We start from the raw sequence: 22,773 nt of genomic DNA, 5'->3' as shown, positions 1-22,773 counted from the left end.
GAAGCCTCCGTGTCTTTGTGTGTGTGCATCCTGAAAACAGTGTGACTTTCTGAACTTGGACTTAAGCTCTTGGGTGCGAGGCAACAATTTGGAGTGTGTGTGTAGACGGGATGAGAATAGTGTTAAATGTGTGTGTATGTGTTTGAGGACAAAGCAAATTGGTGTGTTTGCAAGAAGTCTAGTTGAACTTTGGCTCTGGCTGCAACACAGGAGGAATCACCTCTCGTAAAACGTGCCCTCGGCAGGCTGTAAACATAATACCACACGCTCACAAACACACACACTGCTGCTTCCCGTTCTGCAGAAGAAGAATCTGATCTCCTTTTTTCCCACATGCCACCAAAACAGGGAGCCTACCCCCATCCACAGCGCTTCAGAAAAGAACATGTTGTCAGTTTAACTGGAGCAAAGCCGCAGACTATGCGAAGCCCCTGCTGCAGAGCGAGCCACTGGCTTAAGTTGTCTGTTAGTGTCGGTGTAAGTGTGTGTGTTTGGGGAGTTTTGGGATCAAACCCTCATGTCGACAGGGGCTGCACCGCGGAGACGACTGCTGACAGGTGCTTCCTGCAGCAACGCAGCAGGTGCTTCACACACACACGCACACACACCGAGACATGATTGTGCATGTGTTGACTTGCACTTTTTTCCTCTGACACACACACATAATTTGTGTGTTACGCACTGTTAACTTTTACAGCCGTGCCCTTCTCGTTTTGGGTTGTTTGGTGTTTCAGGGTGCAGAAACTCCTTTTCTTGTTTTTAGCTGCCAAAATGAAAACGTGACATTGGATGGTTTTTGCTACAATTTGTTGTTGTTTGCAAGCTGGAAACACAAACCTGACATGAGTTATTTATCACTTTCACTGGATTTTGAAAAACACAGAATACCAAGAAATTACTTGCAGTATGTTTGCATCCACCTGATAATCACTCTACTTGTAGCTATATTTTGGTCTCCACCAACTCCTGAGGACAATATCTGTTTTTAGCTACTAAATGATCCACTGTGTTTGCCAGTTAATTGCCAAAGTTTTTCTGTCTGCTGTTTTCCTGGTAGTGTACAGCTGTGTTTTGAATTTTTTTAAACTGAAAACAGCTGCCTGCTGTTGAAAGCGTGCTAATTAGAGCAGTGAAAGTGAACCAAAACAGTATATTGAACGCCTTAAAAACAAAACACTGAGCTGAAAGATGCTAAAAAGATGGTCCATACATTACATCTCTTTACGGTTTATATCTGAAACACTTTACATAGTACACACAGTACACATATCCACACATATTGTGTAATTAACATTTATATGTATTGTTTGAGAGCTTTTTTATCACCAGCTAGCATCAAAGTATTAGTCAAAGACACTTAGATGAATGGTCTGAATCAACACACATTATGAAATGACTACAGTTGTTTTTTTGAAAAAACTATAGGCCAGTAAAAATGCCAAAGATGATTACATTAAACTTTATTAAAATTTTCTCTTTTTGTATTTCTGACATTTTTGGCTGTTTTCATGTAATATTTATAGTATTGTTGTCATTCCATTTACTGAGTTTAAGGTGTTGAAGAATATGTGTGATGAATATAGATCCGTCAAAATGAGATATTTAAGGTCTTCACAAGTACAGAATTGTGAATGTGCACTTAAATCTGACTGATTTCTTACAAAGGTCACCCTAAGTGGTTAAAAAAGAGTTTGTATTTGAATAAGTATAAAACTAAGTCTATGTTTTTTTTCTGGTAAATGATTAAAGACAGTGTACAGAAAACATGCTGCATGTTGGGTTACTGTATAAAGACATCTGAGCAGCTTGTTTGGAAGCATAATTAGCTGCCAGCTGGTTGCACGGATGTTTGGACCTCATAAGAAAAGGAAAAGAGGCCCCAAAACAGTCTCACACACTCTTCGGTGTACTGTATGTTCAGTCCCGCTGCGAGGTCATCAGTCAGCGAGTCTATTTTTCTCTCTTTATTTTCAATCATAGCCTTCACCACAGCTGCACAGCCAATCGCTGACACAGGTCCCACCAAAACAAGGTGGCTGCTCAACAAATAGGAACTCTTCCATCTGTCTTCATAACCTCCAACCACCCCCCATTTCCCCTGGGCTATGACGCGATATCTCCCAAATGGAAACAGAAGTCATGACGACAGGTTGGACCGATGTTTTTTAGATCCGTATCTGGGCTCCTTATGGTGTATCTGAGGATTCCTAGAAAATGAGGTTAAGTTAGTTTGGTCTTTGTGTCAGCTGTCCAGTGAGGGAACAGATTGTAGATAAAGTCTCTTTTCATCAAACATTGTACAGTTTGAATTAAAGGTGTGAGTGCAGTGAGGTTTTTCGTCTCCCACTACTGAAATGCATGCGAAAAGAAAGAAAGAAACTCAAAAAGAAAATTAAAGCAATTTTTTTTTTACATTTTTAGAATTGAAATGTACTATATGTACATACATAATAAAGTGTTCTTATTTAAATGTTTTAATTTAAAAATCAATGAGTTTTCTTTGTCTAAATTGAATTAGCCTAAATGAAAAATTTCAGTTTTCAGTTTTTTAATTTCATTATTTTAGACAAGCAAGAGTAAAGATATTTGTCAAATTTAAAAATGGAATTTAATAATATAATAATATCTTGTCTGTGCTAACCCAGCTGCCCAATGCACTCGTGGTGTCACAGCTTTGTTTTTCTTACATGAAGGTAAAAAAAAACACAATCTGAGCAACACGTTATGAAGGCTATTTTAACTGATGTCCATATCAGACAGAAATAACAAAAATAAATACACTGAAATTATACTTTTACGTGGGATATACATATTCTGCAAATATTTCAAGTTGATTAAAGGGGAACAAATGTAAGTAGTTCAGCAAAATAAATAAATAATGTATTAATTAATCTGTTTAGTTTTGAAAGTTTTGGATTTAAACTGTAAAACTACAGCATCGATGTAATAGTAAATATTAGTTATTTATAATAAATGCAAATTTGCAGTCTCCAGCATGGTTTTACATAACAGACACATTCTGTTGTAATTATCCATGTGAGCTACATGACTTTCAACTTTGTTCGGTTATTTTAATTTAGTGAAATTGCTTCAGAGATTACTTTTCAGTATTTGCTTTTCCCAAATTTACATGTGAATTAAAAATAAAGTCTAAAATGGTATAATGGGCAATTTACAATAAAATATTTACTAGTAAAAAAAAAAATCAATCACATTTTTGCACATTAACTAAACCATTTGTCATTATGTTAATTACTATTGTAAATACTTTTATGATGTCATTTATTGTAATATTTTCACTTTAGCTAAACAATTCAATAAATAAATATGATCTAAATATAGATTTTCAAGACAAAATGCTAATTGACATTTTTCAAAGTTCAGTCAGACTTTAATTTTCAGAATTTTCCTTAGTAGAAATATTAAAATAATGATACTTTCATTTTACATTTCACCATTTTAGTCTCACAGATTCATCATCACTGAGTGATACCACTTTATGTTGCTGCAAAACTCATTATGCAATAATTAACCTCTTAAGAATGTACATAAACCTAAAGGTGGGTATGTGTTTCGGTGTTGAAGGGTTTCTTTGAGCTTTCTTCTCACCTGATTGTCAAGTCCACTGACAAAAAAATGGAATAATGTACATTTTACTCCTTGTAGTTCTTCTGTTTTTTGAGAATTTCAATATAATAGAATTTGAGTCTTTAAATCTTCTCACTGTTAAAGTTTTCATGAAGGGTTTTGAGTAGAACACACTGGATTGGGTGAGGAAGAAGAGGGTAGTGTCGCCTCAGTGGATTTAACTTTGAACATGTGCGGCACTTCTGTGCTTTCAGTCTTGTGTGTGTTTGCAGCGTGAGGCTCGACATCTTTCTCAGTCAGCAAGTGAGGGGGGACATAACCAGACTGAGGTTTTGGGTTTTCCCTGTAGCGCTGGTGGTTGTTTGCCTGTTTTGGTGGACAGCGGCCCCTCTTGTCCTGCCCCCGGAAAGCCCTGAGTTTGGGGCTCCAGTGTTCCTGCCACTGGAGGGCTAGAGTAGAGCGATCTGCCACCAGGCGCTTCTCCTCTGGCACCCAGGGCTGCTCTCCTTCATCTGCTCCGATCAGGAGGACTGTCCGACCCACCTGGAGGGCGGGGCAGCCGCAGCCAAGGTCGCGGTCAGGGACCCAAAGGGACTGAGAGCCCCTGCGAATGCGGGCGTGGGACCCAGTGCGGAAGACGACTTGCACCAAGATGGAAAACTGCCACCAGGGACCTGAGCGCTCCATACCTTTCACCTGCACCTTCAGCACTAACAAACACAGGCACAACATAGTAAAAAAAATAAATAGTATTTTTGATAGATTCTTTTGGTCCACAATTTAAATATTTGTTACAATTTAGATTTGATTCATTTGAATAAATAATTTAAAGACTGGTTATACTTTTCTATTTTCTGTCATACATACACTGTGGATGCTCATATCAAATATGGATAGCAGGAAACACTATAATTGTTAAATTATATTTAATAATATAATAAAAATATATAGTGGTTAAAACAGAAAAATGGCCACTAACCATAGTTCTTTCGACAATAGGTCTCCAAGTTCATCTTGACTTTAACCTGAGAAGGCTGGCAGTATGAAACGCACTCCTCCGCTACATGAGAGACAAGCAGAGGGGGGAGAGGGAGAGAGAATCGTCAAATGAGGGTGGATATCATTTCATAGCAAGCATATCAGCACATGTCTTTTCCCCTAATTACAATATGGCTGCTTCTATTTGTCATCACAGTATCCTTTGACTAACAGATGATCCCAACTGCAGCAGGTGGGACATTCTTCGAGCCGCCGCTAGGAGGGAGTGGTTAGCCACTCCGTGGAGAGAGTGAGCAGCAGCTCCCAGAGCAGTTTCAATTCAAGGACTGATCTGTTAAAAAATATGTGGCACGCCTTCAGAGGAGATCTGATATATGATCGCACAAAAAAGCCATAAATCTAAATGCTGCGGTGACATCAGTGGGGGAGAGGATAGAAAAGGGAAAAACTTTATTGTTATTACTCAATCAAATCTTGTTGTCAGTTACACAATTTCCTGCATGAGGCATTCGGATATCATAAGTTATTATGGCAGGTTACAGCAGGCAGAAAATTTTACAGTAGAAAAATTAGATATTGGTTTAATATATTTAAGTACCAGAAGTTTAGTTAATAGATTAGTTTAAAGGTTTAAAGTTATAAAAAGTTATAAAGTTACTTTCTGTATAAAACTGTCTTTCAGGATACAATTTTCCAGACTTGCCTTCTTCTCCATTTTTGTCTATGAATGATTGTCTGCTTAAAAAAATAATTCAAGGAGCTTCATCACATTGATGCAAAGCATTTCTCCAGGACTGCCATACATCAGACCTACCTATGCTGTACTGAGGTTGGTACACTGGAGTTGGAGCAACTTCTGGAATTCCTGCAAGCATAAACACAGTTTCAGACAAAACAGACACACAAAGAGAAACTTCAGGACACTTTCCAGAGCTGTCAGTCTGTTTCACTTCTGTGCATTATATGTGTGCGTTGTGTTTGAATGACCCTCGCTGCGTGAGGCATGCCCATGCAGAAGATAAGCAAATGTCAAAATGAACGTGTGTGTGGTCCTTTTATGGTCCACAAACCCATCCTGTGGTGCTCTCTCTAACACACAGACAGATGCAAACTTTACTTTTTGGAATTTAATAGGGTCAGACCTTCACTTCTTGTATGGTTTTGTCTCAAACATTAAACAGAGTAGTGCGTGTCGGTGGTGTGGATTAACATCCTGGTTGGTGACGCGTGCATAACCCAGGCTCTTGTAAAAGTTTGTGTGTGACAGTGCCGCCATATAAGCTCACGCATCGTCCTCTGTCCAGGTCTGGTCTTCTATGACACAACTGGGCCACTGACACCCAACACCCCCTTCCAGCTGACGGTCCCTCGTGTTTAAAAGTCAAGAAGGTGCTGTGGGTTTCTGTAAGTGTACTTATAGTACATGTCAAGGGTTCCAATGAGGCAAATGGGGCTACCTGCATGAGCAGGGCTAGTGACAATATGATATCCATATATGCGACTGACAGACAGGGATATCTTTTGTATGTAAAAACTAGAGATGGCACGATACCACTTTTTTATGTCCGATACTGATATCATAAATTTGGATATCTGCCGATACCGATATGAATCCGATATAGTGTTTTTTAATCAACAAAACTGTTTTTTTTAAATATCTTGCTGCATTTTGTATAAGTTCATACTCAAGTTTAAAACAACAACTACACTAAAGCTATTCTGTTATACCTGTATGCAAAAAAAAATATTTCATAGTTCAGCAATACTGATCAATCTAATAAACTTAAACCTACACCATCCTCCCTATTCTGGTATTTTAAAGAGTACTTAGCGTAAATATTAAGCAACCTAACTAATAGGGTTCCAACTCCCAGCAACAACAAAAATAAATAAATAAAAAATAGGGAACCACCCCTCACGCTCCACCTCATGATGCTTAATCGACGTAATCAACCTTAATTTGATGCAGTGTGAAAAAAAATGCATAGAAATCAATTATTTTTCAAGAAATATTAAATAGATTCAACATCTTTCTTCAACAAAATTGCAGACTGCACAGATGGTACCTTCACATAGGAAAAAGTACTATAGCTTACTAGGGTATATATATTAGACTTAATAGTTACTATATACAGTAATGGACTTCTATTCATTTTACATCAAATTAAAACTTTGGGTGTCAGATAATTATTTATTAAAAGCTAGACATTTTAAATGAGAATAAGAAAGAAAAGTATGTCTTTGTGCCCCCTTTTCCCTGTTCATGCCCTATCGGCCCCCCTGGCTAAACTTTGCTAGATCCGCCCCTGCACAGTTACCAGCCGTCAGCTACGTAGAAAAAGATCCTCGAGTAGAAAGTAATAATAAATAAATTCTAACAACAGCTTATCAAGCTTAAACGTGCTGCTGTTGTTCAGCCGCTGGTTTCCTCTTTCTGGTGCAAAGTGGGCCAAAAACAAAGAAGAGACACGGACTCACGACGGTCTCGCACACAAGAATTTCACTCGCATGTGCTGTGCCAGTGTGCCTGCACATGTGATGTGACAATAAAAGTGATTTGATTTGATTTTGATTTGAAAAGCCGATCAGCTGATCGTTAAGCAGTTTCATGATTGAAGTAGCAGCAAGAAGAGGCAGTCGCTCCATATATCGTTTGTTAAGCTTAACACAGGAATGCTTTACAAACATTCAGAGATGGACTTACACACTTGCTTTACTTCTCTCGGGATAACTTTGTCGGAGATGAAATGCCGGGTTGCTAGCGAAGCTCCAAATGCTATCCAGACCACCGACAGGTCCCGCATGCCACAGCCGCTCTATCACGTGATGCATACTGCTCCGACGTGCTAACGTTCTGAGGCGAGTTACGGCGTGTTGCAAGTTTTGTGAGGTGCTTTCGTGATATTTAATGGATCGGATTACATTTTTTATTTTTCTCCGATATCCGATCCAGTAATTTAGGTCAGTATCGGACCGATACCGATACGTAATATCGGATCGGTCCATCTCTAGTAAAAACTACCAAGCCTGATCTCCTAAAATTTCATGAAAATTTCAGAAAATTTTCTGAACTGAGCAATTTCTGTCATGTCAGGCCTGCTTCCAGAACAAAATGACTGGGTCTCTATCAGAATTTAGTGACTAGCTGACTAGTGACATGCTATTCTATGTACACTACCAGTTAAAAGGTTAGACACGCCTTTTTATTTAATGTTTTTTCTTTATTTTCATGACTATTTACGGTGTAGATGCTCACTCCCGGCATCAAAACTATGAATGAACACATATGGATTTATTACAAAACAAAAAAAAGTGTGAAGTAACTCAAAGCATCTTTTATATTTTTGATTCTTCAAAATAGCCACCCTTTGCTTTGATTGCTGCTTTGTACGCTCTTGGCATTCTTTTAATGAGCTTCATGAGGTAGTCGCCTGAAATGGTTTTCCAACAGTCTTTAAGGAGTCCCCAACACTTGTTGGCCCTTTTGCCTTCACTCTGAGGTCCATCTCATCCCAAACCATCTCGACTGGGTTTAGGTCAGATGACTGTGGAGGCCAGGCCATCTGTTGCAGCACTCCATCACTCTCCTTTTTGGTCAAATAGCCCTTGGGGTCGTGGTCCTGTTGAAAAATAAGTGGTGGTCCAACTAAACGTAAACCGGATAGGATGGCATGTCACTGCAGGATGCTATGGTAGACATGTCAAATTCAATTTTGAATAAATCCCCAACAGTGTCACCAGCAAAGCACCCCCAAACCATCATACCTGCTCCTTCAAGCTTCAGGGTGGGAACCATGCATGTAGAGACCATCCGTTCACCTTTTCTGCATCACACAAAGACAAGGCACGTGGAACCATAGATCTCAAATTTGGACTCATCGGACCAAAGCACAGATTTCCACTTGTCTAATGTCCATTCCTTGAGTTTCTTGTCCCAAACAAATCTTTACTACTTCTTGCTTTTCCTTAGTGGTTTCTTAGCAGCTGTTTGACCATAAGGGCTTGATTCGCGCCGTCTCCTCTGAACAGTTGATGTAGAGATTGTGTCTCCTACTGGAACTGGTCCTCTTTTCCTGGGGCAGTCCTCATGTGAGCCAGTTTCATCGTAGCACTTGATGATTTTGGTGACTGCACATTTAAAGTTTTAGCAATTTTCCAGACTGACTGACCTTCAGTTCTTTACTTAGTTGATTGGTTCTTGCCATAATATGCTATAATCTGACGGTTGTCAAATAAGGCTGTAAACTGTGTAATAAGGCAAGAAATTCCACCAATGAACCCTGACAAGGCACACCTGTGAAGTGAAAACCATTTCAGGTGACTACATCATGAAGCTCATTTAGAGAAGGGTTTGCAGCGCTGTCAACAAAGCAAAGGGTGGCAACTCTGGCAGATCTAAAATATAAAACATATTTGCAGTTATTTACTTTTCTTTGCTACATAATCCCATATATCTTGATCTATATATTTGATGTCTTCAGTATGTATCTACAATGCAGAAAGTAGTAAAAATAAAGAAAAACAATTAAATGAGAAGGTGACCCATATACATACATACATACATAAATATATATATATATATATATTATTCTAATCATCATCAAAATCACATCTTTATTGATTAACACCGAGTCATTAAGGGTACAGGGATTTCCAAGATTCAAGATCTTCAAGATTTCTTTTAATTCTAAATAATAAAAAAAACATAAAACAATTCTTAATGCTAATCGTTCTCTTGCTAAAAAGTCTAGCACAATTGTCTAGGCGACATTCAAGAAGTACCTCAAACCAGCAGTTAGGCAACATCTGTGATTGATTAAAACTGAAATGCAAGGTTATTGGTCTCGGTGGAGAATGTGTCGCTGAGTGGGCTTCTAGTTTTTAATATGTTTCTAAATTTACAAGGCAAGTCAAATGTCTGAATCGTCACATATCGCAAAATTCCAAATAGTGCAGAAACAAAAGATGCTGTTCATGCATTCCTAAATCAATATAGGAACTATACAGAATAAAATTAGCAATAAATAAATTAATAAAAATATGATCTAACCCAAGAAATATCAGGTCAAAGTAAAAACACAACAAAACATGACACTAGGAGAAAAGTCAGCACTAACTAACTAAATCAGATAACTCATCTTAGTGTGAGAAGACTTTTCATTGACCAATATTTCATGTTAATGGGATTTCAACTATTTTCTTTTCTTTGGCATTCATCGAAACTCTATTAACAAAAACAGAAGCCACCATCAGAGCGACATGCTGCTAAGAGGATTCTGAAGTGAAATCAGCAAAGATGTTGGTAGAAATATAACTTTCAGAGGAAAAAAGTTCAGTTATTTTAGATAATGCTTCAAAATAACAGTTCCAGTAATCGTTCACGATGGCCCTCGCAGGATTAAACCCGAGGTCATAGATGACTTTGGCTGAGGTGACAGCACATCAACTTGCTTTAAATATGTGAAATAACTGTTTTCTATTTTGTAACAAATCATAAAACTTGATCATTTTTCATTTCATAAATTTGCAGTTAAAGCTTTAGCAAAGGTTAGCTGGGGCTATCTCATCAGCTAGCTTGGATTCCGTTTTGCTTTAGCTTTAGTTTGACCAAAATATGCAGCCCTGTCAGACAATTCTGCTGACATCCTGGTCTATTCAGAGCATAGATAAAATGGTTTAAAGGTAGCTAACATTGAATTTAGCCTGACTGCTGCACACATTTAGGGCTGTCTGATGAGGTGTAGGCGAGATGTACGAGGTGGTGGGAGCAGAGAGGTGCTATACATAGACTGAGATGGTCTGGGAGTAAAAACAAACAAGGTTCTCTTTCACTCACTCCTTTCACTAGGAGAGTTATGAGTCTGGGCCCTTCGATGGGGGCAGTTTGAGGCGTGCAACAGGTGCGAAGCTCCCTGCTGCTGGCTCCCTATGTCACCTGATTGGGACTAACACAGCGTCAGAGCCTGTGTAGTTGTCGGCACTCGTGCGATTAGCCCGGGATGTGCGCGTGGATTAGCGCTCATGGCTGATGTTTGTTGCTGGCCAGGCGCAGAGATGTGAGTGGCAACAATCCTCTTGATCTGACGCTGATACCAGATCAGCGGGAGATGAGGTTTCCCTGTAGCGCTCAGCTCATGTTATCGCTGCTGTGGAAACCATCCAGGGATGATGAAAAGGAGACACGCCGAGGAGATCGGGCCAAATTAAACTGAAGCGCAGCGGCCCTATTTATACTGAGCTACAATTTGATAAAGGCTTACACAGCTTGATAGAGTCGCTTAATCCATTTAGGCCACGAACAAATGAGGCTGAAGGAGAAATTAAAGAAGTCACTTTGTCATGACTGACAACAAACTATTAAAAGCCAAAGGGTGTCGAGTGCAGACAGAACATTTTTAATTACGGTAAGACTAAGTGCTGTTATGAAATCAATCCTTATAAAAACAAACAAAAGAGGTTGTCATAACTTTCAGATTTGAGGCCTCTATTCATAGTTTTCATAGAGTCCTGGAAGGCTCCCACATGTGTGCAAAACTCAATAGGCAAAATAAGTGCAGTATTGAACCATTTGACCAGGTTCAATAAATGTAACATTTTACATTCTACTTATGTAACAAAATTACATGGGAACTTGGACTTGACTTGGACACATGCAGGCTGAAATGAGACACTGCAAAATGTGATCTGTGTCTGATGGGTGTTATGGCAGTTGCACCAATTTCCACAAACACACGAAAATCCTTGAAACAGAGCGAGGAGGAGAGAAATCCCTCAGACAGACCCAGAACCCCTGGGACAAAAGACAGAGCCCACTAGCAGAGTCCTCCCAGAGAGGAAAAGAATATCCAGACATGATGGAAGCGATGTTTCAGTCATTAGTTAATGGTAAAAGTGTTATTGGTCATCACAGTTGTGTCTTTAACAGGCTGATTACCTATTGACTACATTCAGACATTCAAATAATAAATTCAGCCCTGTATTAAATGTTAAATGAATGTTAAATGTTTGCTTTATTAAATCTGTGTCCTTCAAGTATGAACTATGAAAACGTCTAATTATAATAATCCTTTTGTGTAAACTCTCAAGTCCAGATGAGAACAATCAATAACTATTTAAGAGGAATTAGTAAACTAAGTCACCAAAACAAATCAAAAACAGAAAAACATTGTTGCTGTACAAACACATTTTGTGGTCTTGAAAATGTATTCAGACTACTGATGATGCATTCGCCTCATAAATTATGCCTCAGAGTCTACATAAGTTGCCTTTATAAATTAAAGGTTTTGGCATATGCAGTGCTGTGTTGGATAAATATCAAATTTTGCATACAACCACACTGAGCTACTGGCTAACATCAACTTAACTTAATATCAATCTACATGTTGCTAGTTTTAAGGGAGAGCTATTCTGGTTAGGTTAGCATAAATCCATGCCAAAAACCCATTTCCAATTTCATTTTTAATATTGCAATATTAACAATCTGAGTTGCTGTAGATGAGGACAAACTGGTGTGATCTGCACTTGTGTTAGCATTTCCTTGGGTGAGGAAAATGTTAGCATGCACTGACAGCCTTTATGCTTTGCTAGCAGTTGTAAACACACTGTGTGGCTCATTTGTGCACTCTTTAGTAGCACTAAACCTTGTGGAATCAATAACTGACAGAAAGAGGAAGAAGTTCTTGTTTTGCCTTCAAAGTGAAAACTCTTTCTGACAACACTGCTAAAGTTAGCAGGTTTAAAATGGACATCTGCGTGGCCGGTAAACTTACGTATGCAGGGCTGTAAAGGAGACTTCCCCTGTTCATATCCTGGGGCACAGCGGTTACACCTGAGGCCGGTCACACCTCGTCGACACAGGCACTGACCAGACGTCTGGTTACACCAGCCACCCACTGCCCCCACAGGATGGCACTGACACGCTGGGAAAGAAATGAACAGATTAGAAGCTGAATAAGCACGTTTTTTGGTAGGTACTCACATGAGCTTTAAATCCAACACTGACATATTCTCACCTTACAGTACAGGCTTATTAGCCTGTATTTTAAAGCTCTGTACTGTTTTTGCCTCAGTTTTCTTGTCCACCAACAAGCAGGTTGTAAACCAAAATAACAAGCTAAAAGATGCTAAAATGGTGAGCAGAGCCAGTTGAAATAATCTATATTCTGGATAGGTTTAAGATATGTTAAAAATAACATAACAAAGGAAAGACATGACAACAGGACTTATAAATGCATCCATCAGTGACAGGACCTGGTTTAATCCTGAATGACAAGCATGTGTCCTCAAGCGTGTCACTGAGCATTACAGAAGGCCTATACTAACGCCAGGTGGGCGTCTGTTTCCTGATGGGTAAACAAAGACAAATTCCTCAGTGGAGATATTAACAAAATTGCACACCATTGCAGGGAATCATTATCACTCTGGTGTTTCTTTTAGGTAAGTTTTTTTAGTGAAGATGAACCTTCTTAAGTAGATATTAGCAGTGTTGCCTGTTACACGGTATAATGATTACTGCCTGGATTTGCCATAGTTTACATTGCAAAGCTTTTTATTTACCAGTGCTTTCAAAGGATAAGGGCCAATGAGAGAAGACAGATGGGGAGAGGAAGCCTCTCCTCAGCAGCTCTGTTCACACTCGAACAATGTTTATACAAATCCTTACAATAAGTCCAAACAACCTGCCTGGAGAAAATGAGTAATTGTCTCACCGCTGGCCTCTGAATGGTTACTAAGTGAAATGTAGCAGCAATAAATCAGGACTAAAAGCGTATAAATTTGCAGGATACTCTTGTTTCATGCCTTAAAAGTGATAAAATATTGAGCGTGTTTAATATTTTTTATTATCCCTGAATGTGTGTGAAACTCACAAGGCCTGTTAATTCTGGATATACAGCAAAGTATTAGAGCAGAGGACAAGCTTGCACACAGCTAAGCTAGGGTGTCACAGTCACTTAGGACATGACACCGGTCAAAGGTCACCGGGGGTCATTGCAGATGCCACAGGTGGTAATAATGTGGATGCATGAGGCAGCTCGGTGTGGTTTGTGTGTGCTTTTGTATATTGCTAACAGGAATAGCTGTCCTCTGCCACAATGTAACCACCCCATTAACACTTTTGTACACTTGTACAGAGGCAGAGCGGACCACGTAAGCTCAAATAGCAACACACATTCTGACAGTTGGGCATAAACACGATCACACTCTGATTTACTTTTCATCTTTCAGCGAATGTACAGTCAATCAAAGGTATGGGTCACGCACTCGCTCTACCCTCCATCTTGTGTCCCCCACCACATATACACTAAACACACACACATCCAGTCACTGACGTTGGCAGGCTTTGCGGTGGCTGAGCGGCTTTTTGTGGTTGCGGGTGTATCCATTCTGGCAGTACTGGCAGTGGCGTCCGGCCGTGTGGTGGCGACACTTCTGACACACGCCTCCACTGCGCCGGCCCGACTGCTGAAACACCTCCATGCTGAAGCGGCATTTGTTGGAGTGGCCGTTACACTCACAGGCTGGACATAGGCAAAGCAAAATAAATACTGGTGAACACCAACGAAGAAAAGAGTTTCAGGGCTGGAGAAAGTATTAACAATGGGTTATTCAAATCCAGCAGTTTGGCTTTAATATGGTATCCAGAAAGTACCAAATAAGGGAAATTTTGGCTTAAGCCAGATTTATGACTTTCAGTTTGATTGCAAATATGTTGACACAAAGCCCTCTTACACTTAGCTCTCTTCCAGAGTGCGTCTTTTGTTCTTTTTTTATAGCGAGAATAACTTTCACATCAACTGTATGGGGGGGGGATCTTTTAAAGCGCCCTCATTTATATTGTATTAATGTTTGAAGTCATGTATAATTAATGGTGTGTTGCCTTGAGTAACAGTCACTGAACTGGACCTCTGCAACATGTTTGTAGGCTGCTGAGTATCGGTCAGGATCTGATGTGCAAAGGTTTTTATGTTAATGCTGAAAACAGATGTCTGGCTTGTGCTGTTTGAGCGACATTAAGTTGCTGGATGAGTTATAGCCTCTATAAACCTGTACTTGAAATTGAGATTCAATCATGCTGTCTTTACTATATGCACAGTTTTTGACAGTTGCAATATGTTTTCTAGTGATTTCATTGATTTCTTTCATAAGACCAAAGGTGTGCTTATGTTAGCATTTTCAAAGGCAGTGTGATGCAGGACTCACCAACACAGGGGTTTGGGTTAGTGGGCGTAGCTCGATGCCATGGTCTGTCAAAGTAGAAGTCCTCACACACATCACAGTCTGGCCCCGCTGTGTGATGCTTGCATACACACACTGCACGACCCGTGTCGTCGCGGCGACACCTGGAAGCGTGTCCGTTACATTTACACCTGCCCCCGACCTGCAGGTCCGAGAGGGCAAAAGGAGCTCGGCCGGGGGGCTTAAAAGCAGAAGGTTGGGCCGCCTGCAGATTCCTCGGCCTTGTATTGTGATTGTTGTTCCTCCGTTTCCTCAGCTCCTGCCCTTTGTTGTTTCTGCTCCGCCCCTCAACTGTCCAATTGCAATCTCCATTGGGGCAAGGCAGCCAATGATTGTTTTCCTTCTTGCGGCCACGCCCTCTGCCTTTCCCGCCCTTTTTAGGAGAAGTGAGAGTGTCCATGCTGAAACTGTCCCCCCCTTCCTTGCTGGTGACGTTGTGCCCGTCTTCATCTTGACCTGAGCTTTTATAATGGCCCTTCCTGACTTGCTTATCTATTCTAACCCCTTTGTTCCTCACCCTTGTCTCTGAGTTTTTTGTCTCCCTGTCAAAAAATGCCAGTGTATTTTCTGTGTTTAACTTGTCCACCTGATCTCCAGTCTGATCCTTGAAGTCCGTTCTCCATCTCACAACACCAGCCTCTCTGATGTCGTGTCCACGGTCAAGCCATCTTTCTTCTTCCGTCTTATCCATGTGGCCTATCTTCACCTCACTGGACACCTTATGGAAGACCACGCGAATGTCGGTGGCTGTCACCCAGTCCTGGAGAGTGGGGCTATAGTCAAAATCAGGAGAGGATGGCCGTCCATCCAGAGTGGAGAAGGCCAACACCATGCCTCCTCGCTGCTTCTGTAGAGGGCGTGGGTCTGAGCAGAGGGGCTCTGTTTCTTGATGTCTCGTTTGGGCCACTGTTTGTGAAGGTAGCTTGAAGTTCCTGAGGCAGTCGCTGGAGTAGTGCTGCATTGGCCTCCAGGTGCGCCCAAAGTCCATCGACTTGAGGATGGAAATGGAGATGGGGTCCAATGGCTCCCTTTGGTGACAGAACTGAAAACTTATGTATGTGATCTCAAAGCGGCGGCCCAGCGGTAGGGTAAGGACCCAGTCTCCTGTGTCAGTACCTGCATCGGCCATCCAACATGTGAGGTTGTGGGGATTGTTGAGGTCGGTTAAGGTGGTGATGTGGCTGTCATAGTCATTTCCTTGTAGCGAGTGGTTCACGTTGACTGGAACCCCGTAGGCAGCATTGATAAACTCTGACAGGCAGTGTCGCGGACGGCCAACTGTGTGGTAGCAGGGGTCATTAGGTGAATTCCAGCTCAACGGCGGTTGGGGAAGGGAAGAGGAAATGAGGGAAAGACAGAGGAAGAGGAGTAGAAGGAAAACAGGACAAAAAGAGGTGGAGGGAGGAGGGGAAAAGGGTTGGAACATCATGTCATCCAGCCTGTGAGAGGAAAAAATCATTTTTTAAAGAGGAAAACCACAGGGGCGTGATCAGAAAAGAACAAAAGACTAACTGATTGATTTATATGATACGCATTTGAAGCCGAAGAAGGAAATCTAAGAAGGACCACCTGTCCCCTTATTGAAAACACACCATACCAACTGATTGCATCACTGCAAGTTCACCTTATTGGCTTTCAGTAGTTGCCAGTAAAGACTTCATCCTGTAAAAATGTAATCTCCCATCTTCCCAGTAGTGTCAGCCACCGGTTTGAACCCTTGAACTTGAGAACTTATAAGAACTTATCCATCTTAAAACGCTCCTTAACCCCAAAACGAGTGGATGAATGCGGGTGAAGAAGGGCGCGCACCCAGCAGGTCTGTCTGAAATAACAAAAAACATGCCCGACAGCTGGGGCTAAAACCTGAGCTGGACCACATCCATCATATTTATTGCTCCCTTTCCAAATATCTTTACCGTTGGTCATTGCTGCAGCCACCGCAGCGAGGGCCCCGACCATGAGCAGTGTAGTAGTGTCGTGGTGTAGGGAAGAGGGCACGGAGAAACAGAGAGGGAGGAAGAGGACTTGGAGATTAGCATTTGGGATGGTAGAAATGATTTATGGAATGAAATGTGTGTTCGACTTGAGCCCCTACTCGGATACTTCCGTTGAAGAGACAAACCCTGACTTGTGTAGGTCTGCAGTGCAAACAAATCCGCTTCCCGTTTCGTGTAATTGGTGATGAGTGTAATTTATTTTTCTGTCATGATTTGATACTAGAATTCGTCCGCTTTGGCATCCGGACAAAATGGACAATGCACCTACTTTCTCTGGGCCCAGTGATTTATCGTTTTTTCGCTGCTCACACAAAGCCCAGAAGCACATTTCCCAATGAGCACTACGTAAGTTTCTCCATTGCAGGGTGAGTTCAGCACCTTTCTCCTTTCGCTTTTGGGAAATGATTTCTTTTCTTCATTAAATGGGCTGTCATCTTCTCATTTATATCCGCCATCCTTCAGCGGTTTCAAACAACTTTTCCTCCACTCTCCCGTCTCCCTGCCCATCTATCACCTGCCCCTTTCATTCTGTTCTGGGAATATTCTTAACTGCTGTGAGATTGATGATGCCCTAACAAGCGTTTGACACTGACAGCAAAGTCAGCAGGGCTGCATAAACCAAACCCGTAGGAGAGGAACGGGGCTGAGAGCCTCTCCGGCCTCGTCATGCCGCTCAATTAGCCAACGACCGAAATATGAGGCCTCCCTTTTGGGACCACACAACTCTGAGGGGTCCTGTGTGCAGGTCACGGCGGTCTCTCGGCTGCCTGGGGACAAACTGCAAATGTCCAAAAGCAACCAAATGCTAGAAAATAAATCAGCTAAACTTGATTGAGCACAAAAGGGGAATAACAGGCTCAGCAGGCGCCTGTGTTTTGTGGCGTTGCTAAAGGAAACAAGTAACAAGTGCAGTGATTAGTGGTCTGACTGTGACCCTGGTCCCAGAGAGCCACATTCCTGTGATCCAGAATGCCTCGGCTAGCCATTCCTGACGTGTCGAGACATGCCCCACGGGAACCTGAACACACTGATAAAAAGCAAGACGTATAAGTTGATCGGCTGATTAATTGGCTCTCTGGTTTCATGTGGTATCGATATACCGGTTGTATAAGAAGGGGAGACAAGTCAAAGGGATGATGAGCAGGATAAAAAGCTACCAGAGGATTCAGGGAAGTAGTGGTGAGATTTCAGTCAGGAATTCAGCGAATGGGCAGTTATAAGCGTGTAGGCGGGTGGTGGGGGTGAAGTGTACACATGGCTAAAAGAGAAAGGGGTAGGTCGTTTAACATTCCCGTGACATGCACTTGCTCTTGTCTTTGTCACATTACATGACTAATTAAACATTTGCCCATTACACCCACTCTGATAAATGGATGCTCATCTAAGTGAGGCCCTTGAGGTTTTTAATGCGCCCCTCTAGGCCAAATGCAGAGACTAGATCAACTGTCTCGTATGGCCAATGCAACCCAGCAGATATGGTTTCAACTACGGTTTTTCTCTACCGCTTTCAATAAATTCACACAGCCAGCATGCCGGGGGCGGAAATGCTGAAGACGAGCGGGATTTCCTCTGTATGAATTTCCCGTTAACTCCAAGAAGAGGCCTCGATCTCCGTTTCAGTTTTGTCTACTTTTTCTTAGTTGCAAACTTAATGCACACAATAGCTGTTGATATAACAACTATGCATTCAGTTTGAGGACCCTGTGAGCAGAAGTTTTGAAATAACTTGGCAGCAGTCTGCCTCTCAAAAAGCTTATACAGCCAAATAGTGGTATGATGAGATCAACAACATCTCCGGCGGGTGATCTTTAGAAGCAGCTATGCTTGGCTGGCAAGGGGCTGGAAAAATACTTGCTGACAACCTGGGGGCATGTTTACAGCATAGTCGAACAGGAGAGAGCAAGGAGAGCGGCGCTGGTGTTCGTGCTCTGCAGTCCTCGTTTATTTCCCGATGTAAATCTCCCGTTCTTCATAACGCTGAAATGTGTCTGAACTTGAAAGCAGCAGAGATGTCGGCAGCAGAAACAAAAAAGTGGTTTAATGATTTGGTAGAGGCTGAAGCTGCAGGAGTTCATGCACATGCATATAAGTTTTTCACATCTGAATAAATGGATAGGAATATGTAAGTGAATAGGAAACTCAATAAGGTGTTTCGGTGCAGCTGAAAATGCTGTTTGCAAAAGCATTTGCTTGCTAGACAGTTTTGCACTGAGTCTTTCTGTAGATTTAGGAGTCTGGTGGAGCTTTCAGAGAGAGAGAGATGTGATCTTATGGGGTAATAACAGCAATACATCCATAGTTTTCCATATCCATGCATGTTCATTTTTCATGCTTGGCCTGTCTCTGTAAGTAATATACCATGCCTTTTGCTGTATTATGATTCTAACTGAAGAACGAAGATCATATCCTTCTGAAAACTTATCACTCATAAATTAACTTTTTTTTTTTTTTTTGCTTGTTTAATTGTTCCGCAGCAAACGTGTCTTTTTTGTGTTCCTGTCTCTTGCTGTGGTTCCTCTCTCTTGCTACCTGCTAACTCGCTTTGTCCCTTGCAGAGCTTTGGGCCTGTCTGTGTCTGGAGCTATTCTGCTGAGCAGATGAGCTGGATTTGGCCTGTCTCGCACATTTTAACATTCCTCGTCATGCGCAGCAGTCCCGGTCAACCGCAGCGAGGGAAAATATGCTAAATTCAAATAGTTCTGCAACCTCTGTAAGGGGTTTCAATAGATTAAAATGAGGATTGCGCAAATAAACACACGGCTGTGTTGTTTAATAAGGTGGATTTGTATCGAGCTGATAGCATCTGGGAAGATTTCCCAGGGTTTTACGTTGCAGCTCTGCTCCAAGACACGGAGCCTTTAAATAAATATGATCAATTATATAAGCTCTGTCTTATAGCCAGCGCGTTTGAAGCTGAACCAAGCGGGCACCTGTTGGCGCATGTTACCAAACTGACACCTTTGTTAATTTGCAATTGTCCTCAGCCGTCAGAAATACAACCCTGGGCTCTGGGTGAGAAGAGAAAGGCTATGCATGCGCTCTGTATTCCCATACTGCATTCCTGCCCGCACAGTTGAAGCCCATGTGTGTGTTATTCCACGCGGAGCGGATTCCAGGAGTTCTGTTTTAGGTGTAATAATCTAATTTTAGTGGGGTGGCCAGGGAGGTGGAAGCAACAGACAGCGCAAAATGGATTATCGCTGCTCGTATCTTTAGCTAAAGGCCTCTGTCCTTCATGTTTGCACCTCCAACAAACAGCCAGTCCGGTGCACGTGTGCCGCATCCTCCTGGGCCATCTGTGCCCCCTCAGATCTGAAAGGTGTCTCTGCACCGACCTGCAAGATTTACTTGCTTCACTTTTGAATAAAAAAAACACATGTTGCCCGCTTGATAATACAAGGGGAGTTTCCTGTCAATTTCCCTTTTACTGCCTCATACAAGTTGGCAAGAAGCTTTCAGCGCAGCTCCAACTTCACATGATCTTATTGAAAACCAGATGGAAATTAAATCACTGGGAATCCACGCTGCAGTCAGGCCAAAGACAACTTCGGGCATTGTGGGGGGAAAAAAATTCCTGTGCGTAATTGTGTGCCAATTAAATCCGCATAGTGTCATACAGCAAGTTAATAATGAGAAGCAGGCGCAAAATGAATCAAAAAACACCGCCAGGTTTGCGCCTTTTATGAGCACTGGACAAGATTAAAAAATATATGTTTTTAAAAAGAAAGAAAAAAGAAGAAAAGAAAAACAGCCAATTAATCATTAGTGTTACAGTTTCATAAAAAACAAACAAACAACTTTTTGTTTACTAAACTTTAGCTTGTTTTAATTAACACTTCACAGCAATCCAGTAAACCCCAGTCCCCAAATTCCTTAAGAAAGGAAAGACAGAAAAAAGCAGGCTGTCTTTATTAAGACAAATGCGGTGATATTTTTATTAAACTGGACTTTTAGGGAAACCAACAAACTGTAAACGGACCTTAAAAGGCAAACAGCCCGCAGATACACGCTGGATGCCGGAGTTGACTTTAACCTGAGTCCTTAGACTTTAATGATCCCTTTGCCACGGTTCATGAAACGTAAATGTTTATCATATTTAGTCTGATTGCTTTGGCCAGAGCTGAGAGCGAAGCCCGGAGACTAATTGGCTCAATTCAGCAGAGCTAATTGCGCTTTTGTTGAGCGCAAATTAGCTGCAGCCAATTATGAGCTTTATTTACACAGCGAGGCTATCGCAACGTGATCAGAAAACTTTCACTCTGATGTTTAATGTTGATCATTATTCTCGCTTGTGTTTAACGTTTAGGATAAATAACAGCGCCGAATTCCCGGCCTGCTAATTGGAAATCGTGTTATGAGCGTATATTGTGTTTTGATTTATTTATTAAATTTTTCTTTTACCTCAACATAATGGGACATAGTGGCAAAACCACGTGCGTACGATTACATTCAAAAGAAATATACAAATGAAAATATGTTTTTTAAAATTGTAGTTCTGTGCAATGTTGCGGTAAAAAACAAACAAAAAATAAATACAGATTGTTTTTTAGAATGTTTTCTTATTTAAAAATAAAATAAAATAAAAATAAACACAATAAGCAATTTACATTTCAGTAACACTCGAGGTAAAACAATTTATACTACATGAGGTCATTTTATAGGATTAAACGTATTTTGTTCTAGTTCAGTCCTACAGCTTATTTGTCAGCGCGTAAAACAATCAGTAATCACATTTAAAAGAATGAATTTTTAATGAGATTTATTCTCAACTATGAAAATATAAGTGCGTAAACGATAACTGAAAAGAGAAACGTAGCTATAACTCTACCCCTGATGTAATTTATACGAGTTTTTATTCCCCACAAATGCGTTTCTGCCTTTATTTAACCCTCTTTTAGCCCTCAGTTCCACCGACAGAAAATACAGTCTGCACTTGAAGTTCCGTCGCTGCTTCTCTCCAGCGCCACAAAAGCGCAGATAAAACTTCACACCCCTTCAGCAACCGCAGACCTCGAGCCGATAAACGATCAAAAATCAGTCACAGGAGCTCACCATGTGCGTCGTCGCTGTGCTTCTCCTTCCTGCTCCCGCGGTGCCTCCTGATCATTAAGAGCAGCGCAGCAAGTGTCCGGACATCCAGCTCGGTGTGCAGAGGAGAGCTGAGCAGAAGGCAAACCTGCCGGGAGGGGGCAACGCACCGGGTAGGGGTGGGGGGGACTGTGGGTGCAAATTAATGGGATAATCTGGGAGGTGTCTCTCCTAATAGCAACAAAACTGAGCCAAGAGCTCCCACCGAGGAGAGGAGTCACATCATTCTGTGCCAAACTAGCTCCAAGTGCCGAATGCGTAAAACCCCGATCCAAAGCTTTATTCTTTAAACACTTGTTTTACTGCTAAGTGTTCTGCTGGTATCAGCTTCAAATGTTTGGATAACATTTACTTTTCTTTTTTGTGGGAAAGTCCAGTGTTGACGCCCACCATTCTATGCTAACAACCTGTATATTTCCAGTTAATCACTGATTATATAAATAGTTATGTAAAAGGTTTTCTGCACCAGTGCATGCTTTCAGTAAATATCTTAAAATAATCAAAAGTTGTTTTGAAACAGGACGAAAGAGCATTTGATGTAAGAATAGAAATGGAAAGTAGCCACACAAACCCCCTCTGTGTGCACAAGTGCATTAAGCAGGGCATTTGTCGTGTTGTTGTGTGATTTGTTTACTGCAGATGAACTCCATAGGTTTTCTTTTTTCTCACTGTGGGAATATTTTTAGTCAAACGTAGCTTTTGATTTCTGGTTGCCTTCACTGGCTCAAAGAAACACCTTTTCTTCTTTGTTCTTCTTTCAGGAGCAGAACCTTTTTTGGAGTCTGATTTTATTTATAGGGCCTGCAGATAGAAGACACACTTCTTTGTTCTGTTGTCAGGTGAGGAGTTTAGTTCTTTTCTGACA

The 22,773-nt window shown here is 41.3% G+C and overlaps 1 protein-coding gene across 2 annotated transcripts; it reads right to left on the bottom strand.

The window, feature by feature from the left end:
• Positions 1-1,211: 1,211 nt before the first annotated feature.
• Positions 1,212-22,030, bottom strand: ntn5 (netrin 5). 2 transcript variants are annotated; one of them, XR_013902237.1, is made up of 8 exons: positions 21,873-22,017; positions 14,788-16,262; positions 13,917-14,105; positions 12,357-12,506; positions 5,402-5,452; positions 4,568-4,648; positions 3,610-4,298; positions 1,212-2,207 (listed from the first exon to the last, which is right to left on the bottom strand). XR_013902237.1 is itself a non-coding variant. In XM_026162052.2 (7 exons), the coding sequence occupies exons 2-7, from the start codon at positions 16,250-16,252 to the stop codon at positions 3,736-3,738; spliced, it is 2,499 nt and encodes an 832-aa protein (XP_026017837.1). In that variant the 5' UTR covers positions 16,253-16,262; positions 21,873-22,030; the 3' UTR covers positions 3,370-3,735. The 2 variants fall into 2 exon arrangements, 1 of the variants encoding a protein (XP_026017837.1); XM_026162052.2 differs by lacking the exon at positions 1,212-2,207 and having other exon boundaries at positions 3,370-4,298; positions 21,873-22,030.
• Between the last annotated feature and the right edge of the window lie 743 nt (positions 22,031-22,773).

This window comes from Astatotilapia calliptera, chromosome 3, assembly GCF_964374335.1.
Source record: "Astatotilapia calliptera chromosome 3, fAstCal68.1, whole genome shotgun sequence".
Lineage (NCBI taxonomy): Eukaryota > Metazoa > Chordata > Actinopteri > Cichliformes > Cichlidae > Astatotilapia > Astatotilapia calliptera.
Note: the sequence above shows the minus strand (reverse complement) of the source record. Positions and strands in the feature narration are given on the sequence as shown.